This window comes from Homarus americanus, unplaced genomic scaffold (assembly GCF_018991925.1).
Source record: "Homarus americanus isolate GMGI-L3 unplaced genomic scaffold, GMGI_Hamer_2.0 scaffold1024, whole genome shotgun sequence".
In the NCBI taxonomy this organism is placed as follows: domain Eukaryota; kingdom Metazoa; phylum Arthropoda; class Malacostraca; order Decapoda; family Nephropidae; genus Homarus; species Homarus americanus.
Window position 1 is genome coordinate 7567864 of NW_024715228.1, and position 19258 is coordinate 7587121.

General features: G+C 37.0%; 2 protein-coding genes across 3 annotated transcripts in view; one reads left to right on the plus strand and one right to left on the minus strand.

The window, feature by feature from the left end:
• The window catches only part of LOC121856484, a 34783-nt gene extending 21344 nt beyond the window's left edge, over positions 1-13439 (minus strand). The window contains exons 1-2 of the mRNA XM_042352080.1: positions 13328-13439; positions 11427-11845 (exon numbers count right to left, since the gene is read on the minus strand). Coding sequence (XP_042208014.1) covers positions 11427-11509 — 83 coding nt within the window. The 5' untranslated portion in view covers positions 11510-11845; positions 13328-13439. The remainder of the gene's footprint in view (positions 1-11426; positions 11846-13327) is intronic.
• An 827-nt stretch (positions 13440-14266) lies between these two features.
• LOC121856465 (ubiquitin thioesterase ZRANB1-like) overlaps positions 14267-19258 on the plus strand; it is a 28703-nt gene continuing 23711 nt past the window's right edge. For both annotated transcript variants that reach the window (XM_042352075.1, XM_042352074.1), the window contains exon 1: positions 14267-14335. The gene's annotated coding sequence lies outside the window, so the exon portion shown is untranslated. The remainder of the gene's footprint in view (positions 14336-19258) is intronic.

Here is a 19258-nt window from a genome sequence, read left to right on the forward strand (position 1 = left end):
TTACACTCAAGAAAGCCTGAATGTGTGTAACAGCAATTTCTGAGTACAGTGATCCCTCGGTTAACGAACGCCTCGGTTAACGAAATTTTGGTTAACAACTTACCTTCCATAAGATTCTTCACTTCAGTTAACAAAAAAATTTTGGTTAACGAATTACTTACGAATTTTTCCCAACATGTTTTCACCTGCTCACCAGCTGTAGTTTTAGTCCGCCAATACAGTAATCGGTTTAAGGGCTTAAATTCGTTACCATTTGAGTAAATATCAAGAAGGTTGTACTATTCAATAATTCCCAAGCTTTATATTAAAATTTTTAGTCATTTTAACACTTATTTAACATAATTGGAGTACAAGAAACTAGTTTTTGGTGCGCCACTCAGCCACTTGACTCACCAACCAAGGCGTCAGTTTGTATCTCTGGTCAGTGGAGGTAACATCTTGCTTGTGGCTCTCTTGAACATAAACTATTTTTACGTTTTTACAGTACAATTATTGGTCATTCTGAAATTTATTTTACATATTGACAATATATTGTGCAGTGCAGTGTTGATTTAAAGAAAATAATCTTGAATTACACCTAGTGAACTTAAAATTTTATGGGTGAAATGACGGCATGAAGCATGGGGTGACTTCTCCCCTACCCCCACTTCTAATTCCCATCATCATCAACCAGGAGCCTTCTACATACACACCTCAAAGTAAGTGCACTTTACTGCATTTATTTTTAGTTTGTATGTAATTTTCAGAAAGCTGGAACCAAGTACCCAAAATCCCATTGAAACAATGGTTTCGGTTAACGAACGACCTTCTGGAACAAATTGTGTTCGTTAACAGAGGGACCACTGTATTGTGTCATAAAAAGTGTAGTTTGGGGGTCGACCAAGTCTCTATTTCAATTAATCCCATATGTTCTGTTATTTCGTTTACGCTGACCTCCATGGGTTCAATTGACCTCGTAAATGAAGACTATACTGTATGTACTTTGCTCATAATGATTCCCTTCCTGGACCACATTCACAAGCCTGGCCATTTGGGATTTAGCCGTGTGAACTACCATAAAAAAATTACATGACAGATACTAATAATGTTACATGACAAATGTAGTGTCATACACCTGGAGTTTTAATCACCCTCTTCCAGCGACATGAGTCTTTGTTCACGACCAGACTTGTAAAAAAATTTGAGTCACAAAGGAAACTGCACTACTGTGATTGACGGGGAGGGTTAGCAGTAAAATAAAGTTACAATATTGGAATTTGCTCATTTTATTGCCACACCTCCCCATCAAGCACTGTAGTGCAATGTCCTTCGTGACTACATTTTTTTTTTAGATCTCTGGTTGTAAACACGAAGACCCCATTGATGGAAGAGGGTGATTAAAACTCCGGGCAATAAACTGTCATGAATAATTGTCCGATACATAATTTCACAGCATACAATGAAAATCTACTTAAATAGTTTTGGATAATCAAATGCCCTTAACATACCAGTGATCAACTTCAAGCATAACATAGCTAAGTAAAGTTTACCAGCTATATCAAATGTTGCAATAATATTTTTCCCTGTAACTTGAGAATAACTGTCTGCAGATCTAAGCCATGTTAAGAGGATGACAAATTAGTCAAAGTGAGTAAGTCAATGTGATTGAAAGGAAACTCTGTTTTTGTTCTTGATTATAGATCTCCTGCAGTAAGACCAATTAAAAAAACAAAAAAAACATACTGTATACATACAACATCATTATCAACATTTTACAGCCATTTCCTATGCTTGTGTGGGTTAGCCACAATTATCTAATAGCAGCGGTTAGGTAAAACTGGAACAGGATGCTCCCACCCCTGCTCACTACCACATACACTAAGTACCGGCCCAGAAAATGCAGCAGAAACCTGGGATGAACACAGGCTCTGGTGGCCCAGTTGCCACCAAGAATGTTGAAGCAAATTTTTACAGCTGGATCCCCTTCCTAATGCCAACCAACAGGATGGGAACAGTCGGCATAACAGGGTCCCAGAGGTAATATAAAACTACTTACCGGTACCTACCAATGTACCATAATTCATGCCAAGGAAGAAGCATTATCACCAATTTGATGTGTCAACTAAAGAACTGTCAGGACAGTCTTGTCATCTTTTGGGTTGAATACCCCCGTATTTGCATCTTGTAAATTGCGGTGTTGCTTGTTTGGGGGCGTCTGTCAGTTTGTTTTAATTTGAGGAGCTGAATGATACGATTCAAGTATCATATTTGCTGAATGTGTTCGAGAGTACAGTATTTAAACTTCCAAGTGAGCTTACAGGGTAACTGTTTTAGGAAGTGTTCAAGCCTGCAAGTGAACTTGGATGGTGGTTGTATTCGAGTGTGTTCAAGACTGGTAAGCAAGCTTGTACTGAGACACCAGCACCACTTTTAACTGGGATTCACTGTACACTCCTCAGAGCAGACATACTACTTCCTCCCCTCTCTTTGTCTACTACTTCGTAAGTATCTTCATGTGATATTTAGTTGTGTTAATTGTTTATTTAGACTTGTTACTTGCATATTGTTTCACATGTTTGGTATCAAGTTATGAATTTGTTTCTTGGCATATTTACCTGTAATTACCCATTTGTTCAGTTCATTGCTGATGGGTATTTCTTTATTTTAACTCGACAGTTGGGTGGTGATAACCAGTCCACTAGTATCCACTGAGCACCAGATATATATTCCTGTCCATCTGGGGTCCTGCCACATTCTGTTGTGAGGCAGGATTTGGTCAGCTGAAGTTGCTGCCATTGCGTTGTGCTCTTTGTTCCAGCGCAGAAGTGGTGACTGGAGACCCACTGGGAGAGGGTTTGGTCTGCTGTTTGGCAGAGTGACTTGGCCCTATATTGCTTCCACTTCAACCTGGTACCAGCTATTGGGATAGCCTTTATGTTCATCGGTCAACTTGAAGACCGCGCCATTCCCTGAGCTGTGAGAGACTACCATCTACAAGTGCTTCCAGAACATTTTATAACGTGCTCCTATGTCTGGTGCCTGAATTTGTTGGACCTGGCATTTTATACCAGCCACTATAATAGTGAATTCATTATTGTGTATGGATGCTGGTGTAGACATACGCATGACTGGGTTTGGCTGTGGGTTACTGCGATATTTGTTTATACGTATTACATTAAACAAAATTATCAATGCATTTCATTTGACCTTGAGGAGATAAGCCTGAATCAGTTGACATGTTTTTCATTCTGCTTACCATATGGAAGCCTGGGATTCATTTATATAAATAATAATTCACATTACCAGTTCTGAAATTTGCATGTACCAATTTTGCAGCTATCCATAAATTAATAACCACAAAAAAACCAAGGACTGAACTCAGAAATTCCATTTTATGGCTGAAGGGAAAAGTCAAAGCACTAGTAAGATTCTCTCTAGTGGAACATTCCCAGGCTCAGCTGTTCTGTCCATGGATCAAGCTGCATTCCAAGGCAAGGACACAGTCCTATACAGATCAGTGAAAGGCTACATAAACAGCTCCTAGCCAGGTGTATTAATGGCTAGTGAGACAGAACTGTGAGTATATTGGTGGTCCAAAAACTTGATGAGTTGAAGTCACCAGAAAAAAATCCCTTATTAGATCACAGGACTCTTCAGTCCCCCAGCCATAACCTGGGGTCCCTGAGTTTCCGTCTTTTTTCCCCCCACCAATTACGAAATCCCCTAAAGGAGAAGGGAGAGATTCTAGCGGCAGGAGTTTTAAACACCCTCTTCCGTTGAAGAGGGTCATCATGTTTCAACCCGAGTTTTAAAAAAATGAGTCCTGAAGGACACCGCAATACAGTACTTGATGGGGTGGTGTGGTGTAAAATTAACTAATTCCACTATTATAAATTAATTTTATTGGAATTAGTTAATTTTACCGCCCCACCACCCCGTCAAGTACTGTGCTGCGGTGTCCTTCAGGACTCATTTTTTAAAACTTGGGTTGAAACACGATGACCCTCTTCAACGGAAGAGGGTGTTTAAAACTCTGGGCATAAGTCACCTGCCTCTTCCTCTCAGCCACAAAAGAGGAATTCAGAAATTAAATCACAGTTTATGGCCAGATTATTTTCAAAGTAACTTGTGAGATTCTAAACCAACTAGGAATGAGATGAAGGTTGTCATATACCATGAGAACCAACTGAGCACCCAGAGAATAGCACATGTACACCTTAATGGAAAGGACAGATCATATGCAAGTAACACCACATCATAGACTGATGAATACCTTCATTACTTAGAAAATAAAATCCACCATTCTGATATCGATAGAAACTCCATTAAGACAGGTATATAGAAGGTATGAGTTCAAGCAGAATAAATATGGAGAGCGACTGGTACTTAAGAGATTTTTTTAAATGCTGTATACAGCTGCTCCTCAACTTACGACGGGGTTAGGGACCCAAATCCAGGTCGTAAGTCGAATTGGTCGTAAGTCGAAAATGCTTAAATAATACATAGAAAATCTAAAATGAGTCTCTCTTTTTCTTCTCAGCACCACAAAACTCTCACTTTTAAGCTTGCCAGCCATTTTAAAGTGAATTACAAACGAAAAAATTTTCAGTACACAGCGCAATCACTAACGTCGGGACTTGAAAATACGTAATTTGACAAAATTTTGGTAAGACTGAGGCGGTTATATGTCCGGGCGGTCATAAGTCGAGGAGTAGCTGTATATGCTGATAGAAAGGCCAAGATAAGAATCCCTTCAAATAATAGAGAGAAATACACGAGCCTTCTGTTCGGCATGTATGTTAGTAAAGAAGTAAAAATGAACAGCCACTGTCAAAAGTGAATAAAGATCCAGGTTGTATATTCAGAGACAGATCTACAAGCACTTTTCAAAGCATCATAACTAGTGAAAAAATAAGGTAAGAGACTGTCAATGTAATAGATAAGAACTCAAGATCTTTCTTAGATGAATGATTTAAAAACTGAGAAAAATCTCTTCATGTACAGTACAGAGTAGTATACAAAAACCCATAATCTTAGCTCTTGAAAACAAAGTGGCTATAATATCCCTTATGTTTGAACCTCCAATGACAAAATACCATTTATGAACCCATTTCACATTTCTATTAAGAAACTAACATGGGTTCCTACAGCCCTGAAGTGAATGTTATTTGTTAAAAACTAAGAAATACTGTAACTGGACATGTTTGAAAGAGTTTGGGAAAACACATAGTCAAAGATAAACCCAAAATAACAGGATTCACCAACTTTATATACCATTACATCTTAAACCAGTAAAAATTACTGTAAGCCAGGAGTTGTAATAGATATGCTCACATAGTTCAATGACCTTACCCACATATCCACAAGTGTATACAAATGATTTAAAGTGCCCGGGAAAACTCCCTTACCCTGAAATAATGATTGCCGCAGACTAGCAGATACACCCATGACCATATTTGAGGCACGCCGCGTCAGAAGGGGGAGTGAAGCGCCAAATTCAAAAAGCTGAGAAAAATGCATTTAAGGTTTTTCAAAATTCAAACAACCATAATTTTTTTTAAGCTAGAGGGTTCATTTTTTTTCGTGCAGCTCAAACCCTCTCCTAGCGAACTGTGAAAACTGGAAGTTAGTACTGTGAATAGTTATTTTATCGCGAGTTGAATGAGAATAACTACCCGTGATGTACAGTTGTTTGAGCTTCAAACCAACAACAATAGCATTTTTCTGCAAAATTTTCTTATTATTGTGAACCAATACTGTAAAACAAGTTAATGATCACCAAAAACAGCACTCGTCTTACACCCCCCTCATAAACCCCCCAAAATGAAATAATAAAAAGCTCATTTGCCCATCGGTATTTATCTTTCCGTCCCTATTATTAACCAAAGATTTATAATCTTTTTAAGTATAATAGTGTGTAATAATAAGGAAACACCACTACACTCATCCCCCCACCCCCAACATAATTAACATACGGATAAAAAAGGTGGAAGAAGTTTGCACAATCTTTGGTAAAACAGTATTATGACAATAGTATTACAATCTTACTTTGTTTAGTTCCTTCGTTTTATTATCCCTGAAGATTGTAGCAACTTAAAGTTACTTAAATCCTGAGGAGTGTGTATAACTTTAATGGCTTCGTCATAATCAATCATCTACTGATCAAAGTCTTACTCTGCCCCCTCTAAAAATCGCCACACAGATTCTTCATCAACTAAATCATTGATTATTGATGCCGGCAACAGTTCAGTTTCATTATAAAACTGAGGTATGGGCTCACTTTCACTAGCATTCGTTGGGTCAGGCTCAATTTCATCACTATCATGGTCAATGCATGTCTCGTCACTGTCCACTTCTACCTCCTCACAGTCTGTATGTTCTTGTTGTGATACATTAGTGTCACTGTTTGTGTTACCATTAGACTCTCTTTCATTATTTTCATCTTCACTTTCATCGTCATTATTGCAGTCGGTGCACGTCACGTAACTCTATATCGGATCACAGTCTGCAAAAAGGTCTTGTGATGCATAGCAGTCACTGTTGTATTATGAGTATACTCAGTTTCATCTATTTCAAGCTCATTTTCACTGTCATTATCATCGTCAATGCATGCCACATTGTCTTTTAACTCGTCATAGTCTGCAAAAAGATCTTCGGATGCTTTGTAGCACACTAAAAAGTTATTCTGTGCGTTCAAAGTGTTATTGTCATTATGATTATCACTTTCATCAGGCTGTGAGTCACTTTCATTGTTGACACGTAAGTCATCATAGTCTTTAAAAAGATCTTCCGATGGTTCATAACATGATGTATGTTTTTTCTGCAATCATGCATGTCACCTGCATCATCGCCAGTAGCACTTGTATCACCATAATCAACACTAAATTCACCACCAAAATCACTATCACCAAGCATTACTGGGGTGTCAACGTGAGAACTGGCGTCAAACACAAGCTCAGGAATACTGTAATGGGCTCCTGAACCCACACCAGAAGGCCTGGCCTCACTCGAGTCTTGCTCTAATATCGGGCAGATATTGCACAGCACTTCTCACACCCGTGGAACACGAATAGCGTCAATGTTACGCCGAAAGGTTATAAAAAATATCAGTAGAACGTACACTAACCTCCTGATGCTAAAATACGCGCTAAAACTAAGGAGGAGGCAGCGTCTGGGCCGAGGAGCTGTGATGTAGCAAGGGGAAATCCATTGTGATTGGCTGCCTCAGGGAGTATGGTCTCTGAGGGAGGCGTGCTGTCATTGGCTCGTGCTCCTCTCGCTCTGAACTTTCTGGAACTGAGCACACAGCCAGATACGTAGCTCCAGGCATGAGGTAAAATCACACCTTATTTTTTAAGGACTTTCCACCATATTTCTATTCTAGCTAGAGGGTTACATCCAATGCCAACATGTAGAGGAAGGGTGAAAATAGTGTTAGCCATCAAAAAATGCATTTTGGCCGGGGTGTGGCTTTATCCCCTTCTGACGCTGATCGCCTCATTTGTACTTTTCTTTTTTATCCCTACGCCCCGGTTGACATTCCGGAATGTCCATCTAGTGGCGCCCCGGTTGACATTCCGGAATGTCCATCTAGTGGCGCCCCGGTTGACATTCCGGAATGTCCATCTAGTGGCGCCCCGGTTGACATTCCGTAATGTCCATCTAGTGGCGCCCCGGTTGACGATGCGGAATGAGCGCCTTTTTGCAGCATTGTTTGAATGCCCAGCGCAGGTTATCAGGTTCCGGTGACTATTTGCATGTCACGCAACACACTTGGCCACAGGGAAGCTTCCTGAATGTAAGTACCTACTTTTGTTTGTTTCAGTTTCATTGTTTGTCCATTTTATCATGTTGTATCAAAGTAATATTGCTAAAAGTAGTGTAGTTGTATTGTAGTGTAGTATTACTGGAAAATAATGCTATAATTATGTTATAAATGCATTTATTTGTAGAATTATTATTCCGATAATTATCTATATGCATTACTTGCTCTGCCAAACACAAAGACAGCCTGGCGACAGACTGTGTGTGTGTCGCCGAGCACTTTATATAAAAAATAATGCAAATAAAATATTCTAAATGAATTATTTATAGCAAATCAGTATTATGATCAGTAAATATATTCATTGCTGGCCATCCCAGACACAATGACAAGCAGAAAATGGCCGCTAAGTGCGTAGTGATCACAAGCGCTAGCCGTCAAAACAACACTGTCCCCTTATTCCCCTCGCCACTGCGGCCACAGGGAAGTTTCTAGAGGTTCAATATACTGTATAGTTTTTTACTTCATTTTTATTGTTTTATCATCTAAAAAGGTCAAAAATTATTTTGGGTAAAGTTGGTTTTTCTCGATTTACCCCCGCATGGGGGATACGGCCAGCAGCACCCTAGCCCAGGGCATAGGGGTTAATAACAATGCAAGTCTCAGAGGCTTACTTATATAGTACATGGATATATAATGCGCACTAAATCAATAGAATTTAATACAGTAGTCACCAGATATGGTGAAGGAAAGTTTTTGTAGAGGCTAGTCAAAATAGTGACAGCAGTGTACAAATTCTGTACAACATTCATTACCATGCTGTACAAGATGTACATTTTGAAAGTCAGAAATAGGGGAAAAGGACAAATTAGTACGGTACTGCTCGGGCTGACCGTATATAACTGAAGAAAATATACATAAATCATAACACTGAAAAGCAAGATCACTTTAATATACTGTACAGTAGTTCATTATTTTGACGATAACCTACAGTACATTCCCCTTCACCCCTGAAGAGGACCATAGGTTATGGTAGAAATATACAGGAAAACCTCTATTTACAACATCCCAATCTATGATACTTCACGTTAACGATGCTGATACAGTATATTAAGACCACTTCCCTATTTGCGATATAAACAAATTTACATTAATGATATTCGTCATCCTGCCAACTTGGCATTTGGAACGCTTCACGCACTTCATTTGTCAGCCGAGGCATCATCTACTCAAACGCTGCCTCGTGGTTATCTGGAGGACTACAGTCCAGGCTGCTGCTTCTTCCTCCTCCTCCTCCTTGTTGTTGTTGTTGCTTACATGTGTATAAGAAATGGAGCTCAATGTTTATCAGTCATCATCGTTGTTGTTGTTGTTTTTTACCTTACAGTGAGAGGACATCACTAAAGTTCATATTGTACTCTGTTTTAGTGACTGAAATTATTTTGCTCTGATTGTGAAGTGCTTTTCCCTGTTTTAGTGAGAGAGGGAGGGGGGAAGCGCCCCTTGAAGGGAGAAAGGGACCACGTGGTCACCAGTCAGTTTTCCTCGACACTCCATCCTACCCACTGCATCTCAATGCCTCTCACTCATTCTTCTATGACTGCCATTCATTATATAATATTGTACAGTACACTATTTATTGTCATTCATTAAATAGTAAAGATACGTTACAGTAATTATCTCCATATGAGGTCTGACAATTAAGTTCACGAACTCATGCTACAGGCGCCAGTATGTACCGTACTGAGGATCAGTGCTGTGATCCCCTTCAAAGTATTCCCTTTGCGATGCTATACACGAATGCCAGTGTTTCTTCCACCCCTGGAAACATTTCTGGAACTCACTTTCTCCAGTAGTTCGCATGGTAGCCGCGAGGCAGCATGTAGGTAGATGAAGCTGCATGGAGGATGAAAAAGCAATTTCTTCGCATATCGGCCATCATGGATATGACAAGTGAAGGGAAAGATGCGCTTGCCAGTGTTTAGATTCCTCGTCAGCGAATTTAGAGCCTAACGATAACCACCAATAATGCAGATTTTCCCAAATGTAAATTGCAAAAGGGTGTTAAAACCTAATTAACATTAAATATATACTGTATATGTGTGTGTGTGCTTGTGTGGAAAATACTATAGACTCCATGCTCAGTATTTCCCAGAATTTTTCCTTCATAAAATAGTTTTCAGTGAAGGGAAGGGAAGGCAGAACAGTAATTACAACAAATTATCATCAAATCCATCTACCGGTACTTTTCTGATACCACATTTTGTTTAAATCCAATACAGTGGGGTATGCTATAACGAACGGATCCTACTACGAATATTCCTATAACGAACGGTTTTACCTATAAAATTGAGAATGCTATAACGAACGCAACTCCTACAACGAACGCGGATGAATACGGGACTATTTCGCCTGGCGCATGAATATTGTTGTACCGCGACCCACAACAAGAGCGTCAGGCGCCATCTTTGTCTCATTGTGTAGCCAGTGCACCACTGTTATTGTTGAAATTTCGTCTTTTGATGTGGAAATTCGCGTTATTTGTATAACTATTTTGTTATACAAGTATACAATTGTAACAATGAGTCGTCCAAAGCGAGTGAGAAAGCTAATAACACTTGAAACTAAGAAAGAAATTGTAAAGAAACGTGAGAATGGAAGAAGCATTGCGAAACTTAGTGATGAATATGGGATGGCTAAATCGACTATATGTACGATTTTGAAGAATAAAGAGGAGTTAAAAACTGTGCAAGTGGCTAAGGGAATCTTTAGACTTAGCAAAGCAAAGTGTAATGTGATTGAAGAGATGGAAAATTTACTCTTAGTGTGGATAAAGGAGAAAGAAATGGCAGGTGGTAACATTAGTGAAGCTATAATTTGTGAGAAGGCTAAACAATTGTTTGAGGACCTTAAAGCCAAGACTCCCAGTGGAAGTGATAGTGATGTGCCAGTGTTTAGGGGTACCTGCATGCTGAATAACACTAAGGTAAGATAAAGTACCGTATTTTTTACATTTTCCACAGAATTTTTTCAGTGTTAAGTGGTTGTATTTGGGGGCCTGGAACGGATTAATCCTATAACGAACGAATGCTATAACGAACGAGGTTCTGGAACCAATTACGTTCGTTATAGCATACCCCACTGTACTGTACTTTTTCACATTATTGTAGGTGCACATACGCACAAATGACCTTTCTATGTCACCCTCCTGCAGTGGATGAAGGAATTAAAATAATTTGCTCATAAATATGAGCAAACTATGGTCCATGCAATCCAATGACAACATGAGGAAAATATTAAACAAGTAAGAGTACAATAAAGTACATGAAAAACATGACCACCCCTCAAGGAGTGTTCCTGGAGGGAATGAGTATCACTAGCTTAAGTGTGGTCAAAGTAAATACCTAAGGAGAGATTATTTGTGAAAAGATATACTGTACATCTAAAGAGTAAACTAAGTACAGTGTAGTTCAAAGTGTAAGTACAGTACAGGCTTGTTATCTATCTCAGTTTTGAGATGGCCTTCCTACTTGGCTATACTGTATAATAAAATTATATACAGTAGGTAAGCTACATAAGTACAAATAAAATTTAGTAGTAAATTGTAAAAACTGAAGAAGCATGTACAGTTAACTCACTTCCTCCAGGATAAAATAAAATATAGAAAAAAGTATATCACACATACCTCATTCCTTTCTTCATCATCCACTTCGGGATACCAAAGACTCCACTTGATGATTCAATTCCGGTAACACTGGAATCTTCCATGGTGACTAGGTTTTACAATTTTAATATAAGGTGAATCCACAAAAAAAGTAAGTTGAAATTAAACTAATTTGGCACTGACAAACTACTGTAGTTCTTTGTACACTAAAAGTCACAAACCAAGTAAAGTAGAGTACAGTACTGTACTGTACTATGTAGTTATAACAATAATTTCAAACAAGGTCCAATATCTTAAGAACATGTCCTAATCATTTGACAAAAGCTATGTACAAAAATGAAAAACAATAAAGATGAAAACTAATTCAAGCAGGAGCAATCTTGTTTATTGATGCCAACAAGGACAATGTCGTAAGTCTTCTAATCATCATGGTGATAAATCTGCAAAATGAAAAATTACTTTACAAACTGCATTTTTTATGTTATACTACATGTATAAACTTTTACACTGAACATATAAAATACAAGATATAAAACAGCTACAGAATAATATCATGAAGATAAGCAGTGAGACATAATTCAAAGAGCATAAAGCATTAAACCATTGCAAATATTTGTAGTACAGTATTAGCATGTTTATAAATTTCACTCATAACTGTGAAAACTTAAGAACTGGTATGCTGCTATGAAATGCAAAAGAAATGGCTCAGTATCAGGTAACTTTTCAACTTAAAAAAAAATTATGAATTCAGTACAGTTAAAAACTAAATTCACATTTTTGTCAGTACACAGCGCGATCACTAACGTCGGTACTAGAAAATACGACGGCCAAACACCAACTGAGCGGCCTACGACGTGGATGCTGTACACCACGAGGCGGCCCAGCCCAAGCTATCGTACGGCGTCACATTACAACCGAACGTCGGGACTCGAAAATGTGTAATATGAAAAATATTTTAAATGACCATGGCGGTCGTATGTCTGGGTTGTCTTAAGTCGAATATGTCATAAGTTGAGGAGAGACTGTATATGAATATTAATTGTTTAATAAAGAAAACGATTCAAAATTGGTAAATATACAAAGTACAGAACAAATGAAGGTGATTTGGCACCAGTGTATATACCACCGAGCAGTGGTTTAACAATGTTTTTATTAAATATTTTTGTCTAATAAATTATCTGTATTATTTTACTTCAGGACATAGCGCGCCTGAAAGTTATAAACTACTGAAACATTTAGATCTTGCTATTCTGAGCATTTTGAACCCCTCTTTATATGGCAGAAATGGATAATAGCGGCACAATTTAATAAAAAAAAAACCGGTAAATTTCCGACGGAAATGAAGGTCATATTCGGTCTAAACACACACAAATACACTAGAAAAGTATATTTTTGACTTTCTAACAAAGTGGGCAGTGGAAGTGCAAACTTGCCAAAACCTACCTAACCTAACCTAACTTCCTAGCAGCAGGGCAGACCCCGTCATATTAAACAGAAAGTAGTTAGTCAATGAGAATACACTCACTGTAAAATAGCATTAGCATGAGAGTGACGGAAGAGTGACGGAAGAGTACAAAATGAAAGTTACTCAGAATTATGAAATACATATATCTATTGCATATGTAAAAAATACCCGATTACATGGTTGTATATAACTGAAATAATATCATTGGTATATATTCCAATATATCTCTTCAATATAATGAAACAAAAAATATACTAATATAAAGGTGTTTGGCCACTTTATGCCCAACCTGTAAGTGGTAGTTACTTTTTCCTGTAGAAGAGATTTCCCAACATTACTATACGTTCCTCTTTCTCACATATGATAACTCAAATATACCTTAAGCTTGTATATTATACGTATACTAATGCCATAATATGAGTAAAACATCTCCAATACTTAAACTAGATTAACTTACGAGACCGAGAAAATTATATTCCCGACAAATATGTACAAAGAGACAGAGACCGAGGAGCAGCAGGGAGTGTGTGAGGCACTTCCCGTGTTCTCTAATAGACTGGGTGTTCGAGACGCCTCTTGACTTGTGGCTTGGTTACTCATAGATAGATTGAGAGATAGATGGATAGATAGGAGATTTATTTATTATAATCATCTTAAAACTCATATTTGCTCACATAAAAAGAGCAGGTAAACAAAAACTAGTAAACAGTAGATTGATTTGTCTGCAGGCAGTCCAAGAAAGCTGTAAAGGTGCTAATGCCACGATTGTCTGACAAGTTAAAAACGTGAATTTAAACTAATAAAAATATAAATATATCAAAATAAATACATATACATATATGTCGCATAAAATATTACACTTGCGACCATAGATAGATTTCATATTCTTAATGTTCAGTATTAACAGACGCAAACAATTTTTGTACAAAGTTACAGCATGACTAAGACAGATGATCTGGGCGATATACTACTGTTAATGATTACTTAAAACATAATTAAGACAGCTTAATGATGTAGACCGAAGATTCGAATACACTACCTATTGTGTCTGTTGCCAGGGAAAAGTGTAGTTAAATATTTTACATTTTGGTTAAAGTTCATATGTCTATAAATATATTTCATATCCTTAGTTAAAACATTTTTAAATAACAATAATATCGTGATTATTTATTGATTATTCAAAAGAATTCACAACAAATACATTGACATTTAAAGTACTATCATAGCAACACCTGCAACTAGTCATCTAACAAAAGATATTTTCCAAATTTTAACATTTATAATTTATTTATTTATAATATTTAAGCCTTATCTCATTAAATTTTAATATTAACCGTAATATTTTGTGGAAATAAGTTTTAAGATAGGTAGCCTATGAACAGCAGCTTAGGTTGTTTACCAACAGAGGGCTGTGACGTCACGACAGAGAAATCTCAGGGTCGTCTGTTCTTAATGTGGTATTTTGGTACGTAACTCAAATATTAACCCCTTTTTTAATACTTAATATGTCATAATTTTAATATAAAACCACCCTCATCTTTGTGTGCTTGAAGTAGATATCATACTTCATCGAGTAGGCATCAAAATAGGCGAACCAAAATGCAATTTGATGTGCCTCAGAAATTTTAGGATTAGAGGAAATTTTTTTGTATAATATATTTTGTTTTGGGTGTTTTGTATGAATTATAAATGGCTTTATGTATTGTATTCAGTCTTGGTTGTAATTGTTTTACAACAGGTAAATTTGAAAATACGAGCAACACTGTAATATTCAATATTATTCAGTGAAGCTTTCACCACTATATTTTAAAAAAATGGATAGATAGATGGATATTTATTCAATAAAGTCTTCATACAAATATGCATTGGCTCAACATGGACATAGATAAAGCAGACATGCAAACAAAAGGTAACATTTACTTGATAACTAACCACAGCCCAAGAAAATTGTTTAAGGCTTATTTCCGTTGAGTCCTCTATCTTAGAGGTAACAGGAATTTTGTTCATAACAGTGTGTGGTGATTACAAATTTCCTAATAAGACTGGTTAAATGTAAGGTTAAATGATGGAGAATAGCACCCAACCATAGGAGTACCAAAGTTTAGGGTCCATTATGTCACTTCTTTAATGGCTTTCTTGCACTATCCTTGGTTAAGTGGATTTAGTATTTGCCATTGACTGTAGCTGTACAGTATATGTATACTTTATGACTTTCCATGAAGATTTGTTTGGTACAGGTAGAGGAAACAGTTAGCACCAGATATAACTTTTGGAATTGAACCAAAATTTCTGTAGATATATATTTCCATGATACTGAACATGAAAATGGAAGCAAGAATACACAGAACCTATTAGAACCTGACCTAATCTTACCTAGCCTTACCTAACCTCACTTAACTTCACTTAACTTCTTAACCTGTGCATTTTTGTTTTGATTTTCTTACTCTCATCCAAACAACGTCTATAGAAAAAATTAACAAATTCAATCCAATATACTGTAAATCTTAATAAACACACCCAATGAGTTCATCATTCATTTCTTGACGTTTCTGTAGCTATAGCAGATGATGTGAACCAAAACATGATCGCCAATGGCGCCATAATTACGGTAAATATTTTATTTCTTCGCCTACAAAGGACGTAGAGAAGTGAAATTACTGCTCTGCCCTGCCCACTAACAAGTAATTTATGATTTTGACAGCATTAGGATCCCGCTTCCTCTTTTAAGGAATAAATATTGAAATTGAAAAAAAAAATTATTGGCTGAAAGGAAAAAAATACAGTCCTGTACTGCAATGTTGTCGCTTCGATTTTATTACCCAGTACAGTATCTTCCAAACAACATTGAAAATTTTGTGCCATTCCATAAAGCTCTTCTGGTGCTAACTGTACCCTCCACCTTTACTGATTTTTTTTTTTTTTTTTTGCATAAACAAAACTTAATCAGCCCACCACATAGACTTGATCTTCACTGATAATATGTTTGTTTCATTGTATAGAAACCAAATATTGGAAGAGAGTATTGCATTAACTAGGAACTTTAGGAAAATTTATACAGAAGTTATTGTTTTTTTGCCTCTTGAAAATTCCATAGAGTGACAAGGATTTGCAATTTGTATTTTTTTCCTTAACATTCATTTGTCAACACCCTGACACCATGTTAACTGTTTACATCCAGAACACTCCGTTTCATCCATAGAACTTACCAGCTATTGATACATTATGTAATTTATCAGATATAAAATGAACCAAACTAACCTACCATTCTAAGTTAAAATAGGTAGATTAGGTTAGCATAGATAGGTAAGGTTAGGTTGGTTCAATAAATCATTATGTACAGGGTGGCAGTTGGAGAAGTTGTTACTCTATGGAGAAAATTGCCACAATAATATTACAAAATTTGCAAATACTGTATACAGGTGCTCCTCTACTTACGAACGAGTTACGTTCCTGAAGCTTGTTTGTAAGTTCAATTGTTTGTAAGTCCAACTTTACTCATGTAGATACCAAACATTTTGTAAAAAATGAAAAGGTTATGGATATTTAGTACAGCTATACCCTTTAATACAGCCTTAAAACCTGGCTCACTCTTCTTCTCTTAGGTATTGTTTGTTCTATCTGGAATTTTCTTCAAAATAATCTAGTCTCATCCACATTAAACACCTGTTCTGGCAGGTAACCCCCCTCAGTGATGTTGTTTGTATCTCTGAAAGTTTGTAAGTTGAACTTTCTTAAGTAGAGGAGCACCTGTATTCATCATTTCTTGAAATCATCAAATAAATATTACAAAATTTAGTAAGAAAGATATCATCTTGCATTATATCCTCTAAACAATAGGATTCTGAAGTTGATGGACTTTTAAGCACACGGAAAGGTAAGAAACAAAGCAGTCGGCAATCTAAACATTAAAATAGCGTCACTGAGAGGAAGCGCATCGATGTGTTCAGGATGGAAAAAATGCAAATATTATATGCAAAATACAAATCCTCATCACTTATGGGATTTTCATCTGGTAAGAAATAATTTTTCTTTTAAAGACAAATTTCTTTTAGTTATAGGTTAATGTGCAATAATCTCTCAGTTAAACATCTCACAAAAAAATTCTAAACATAACCTTTCAGTCTTTGGAGTAGTTTTGCTGAATTTAAGTTTGGTTTTCACATTTAATTTTCCTTTGTTCCTCCAGATTCATATTCTATTCATTATATGAATAATTACTCAAGAAGTATACTGAAGCAGGTGACACAGCTAAATCAAGGGTCTTTAAGTAAGGTTTGGCTGGTTTCTGTTACCTTTGAAACACCTGATACAGCCCAACAAAAAATTTATCTGCTGCTAGAAATAGTTTAGTGCTGTGAAAAGTGTATCTTGGGTAGGTACACTCTGTAATGGTTTGTATTTATGTAATTTTCACTAAAATTTTTGTTATAATGCTTAGAATGCAACGATAAAAAGACCTTTGAATTTACTCTTTTTTTTTTTTTTTTTACGGGGATTAGCCCACCCGGACACAGGTCACTGACCCACATCGAGGCCTGGGGGGCGAAAATGTAATAATAATAATAATAACAACATAATAATAAATAAGTGTCATAATTCATAATAAATAAAATTTATGATAAAACAAACAAAAATAAAATAATAAAATAATGATGATAATAATACAGTAACTGTAATAATAATAATAATTTTAATAATAAAGAACTATAAATACAAAAATGAAAAAAAAGATCAAAAGTGAGAAACGATATATGTATGTTGTGTTGTCAATGGTAAGAGAAACAATTGAGAACCTGCAATTGTGTGTAAATGAAGCAGAAAGTCAGATCAGCAACCTGGGACTGGTCACAATTTTCGTGATGCCATATGGCAGCAGGGTCTACCATTAGACAACACATTATGCTTCCAATATCTTCCCAGGCAGTAGTACTTCCCTGTTTGGTAGCTGCCTACTACCTACCACCATGTCTTTGTGCAGCCCGCGGAGTGATTCAGAAATTCTATTTTATGTGGCCAGTGGTTCAGGTAGATGCAGTCAGTTTATGTTGAGTAAAGCAATATTTATTAAAAGAATAATCTTCAAGCACAATTCATTACTGTTTCATCACCTAAGAGTAAGTAACTATGAAAATGTAACAGTGAAACGAGTATAAATAGTCAACAATACTGTATAACATTTTAACTTGTGTGAGTTTAAGGGTCAAATTCAGCAGGGTTTGTTTCATGGATTAGCTGCTATGTGGCAGTGGGTCACTTGGAAATTAACTAAGGTTAGTTAAGTCCATGTGGGGTCATGGGCAGTGGTCACACTGGTCAAAGGTAAAGTACTCTTCCCTGTTGACAGACTGTCTTTCTCCATAGTACCTCATCCTTCAGGCCTGGCTGTCTGTTCTATCTATTTATTCTTGTCTGATAAGGCCTCTCCATGGGCATATATATATATATATATATATATATATATATATATATATATATATATATATATATATATATATATATATATATATATATATATATATATATATATATATATATATATATATATATATATATATATATATATATATATATATATATATATATATATATATATATATATATATATATATACTATCCTCTTCGCCACTGATCGGCTTGTTGCTTGGGCGATCAGTCACGACTCTTTTCCTTTATATTCTTCACCAAAAGGTCGGCTCGCTAGCCGCCCGGGCGATCGGTCACGTCTCTGTCACGCACTGTTGGCAAATACTGGGCATGCACCGGCTCCTGAATGTACCTGAACCCGCTCCAGTGTTGGTCAAGTCTTCTCTTGAAAGAGCTCACACTCGGTGCCGTCACAACACTTTCTGGTAGATTGTTCCAAGAGTTTACAACCCTCACTCCGAAAAAGTTTGCCCTCACGGTTTTCCGGACTTGCGGCTTCTTCAATCTTGAGCTGTGACCCCTTGTGGGGCGAGCGTCCGCCAGCTCCAAGTAAGGACACTCAACTGAGTAGTGCCCCCTGAGATGCTTATAAACCTCAACTAGGTCCCCCCTTGCCCGTCTGTAGTATAAGCTAGGCAAGTTCAGGCGCTCCAATCTCGCAGGGTAGCTGAGATGCCGAAGTGCAGGCACCAGCTTGGTGGCCCTCCTTTGAACATTTTCAACCAACTGACAGTCCCTAGCATATCTCGGGGACCAGATGGGGTGACAGTACTCCAGATGGGGAAGCACTTCACTCCTGAAGATCGTCACGAGGGACGGACCGTCTAGATATCTGAACGACCTTCTTATAAGACCCAATAATTTATTTGCCTGATTTACCTTCTTCTCAACAAAAATGGTAGAAAAGTTCACTTACTTTGAGGTGTGTATGTAGAAGGCTCCTGGATGATGATGATGATGATGG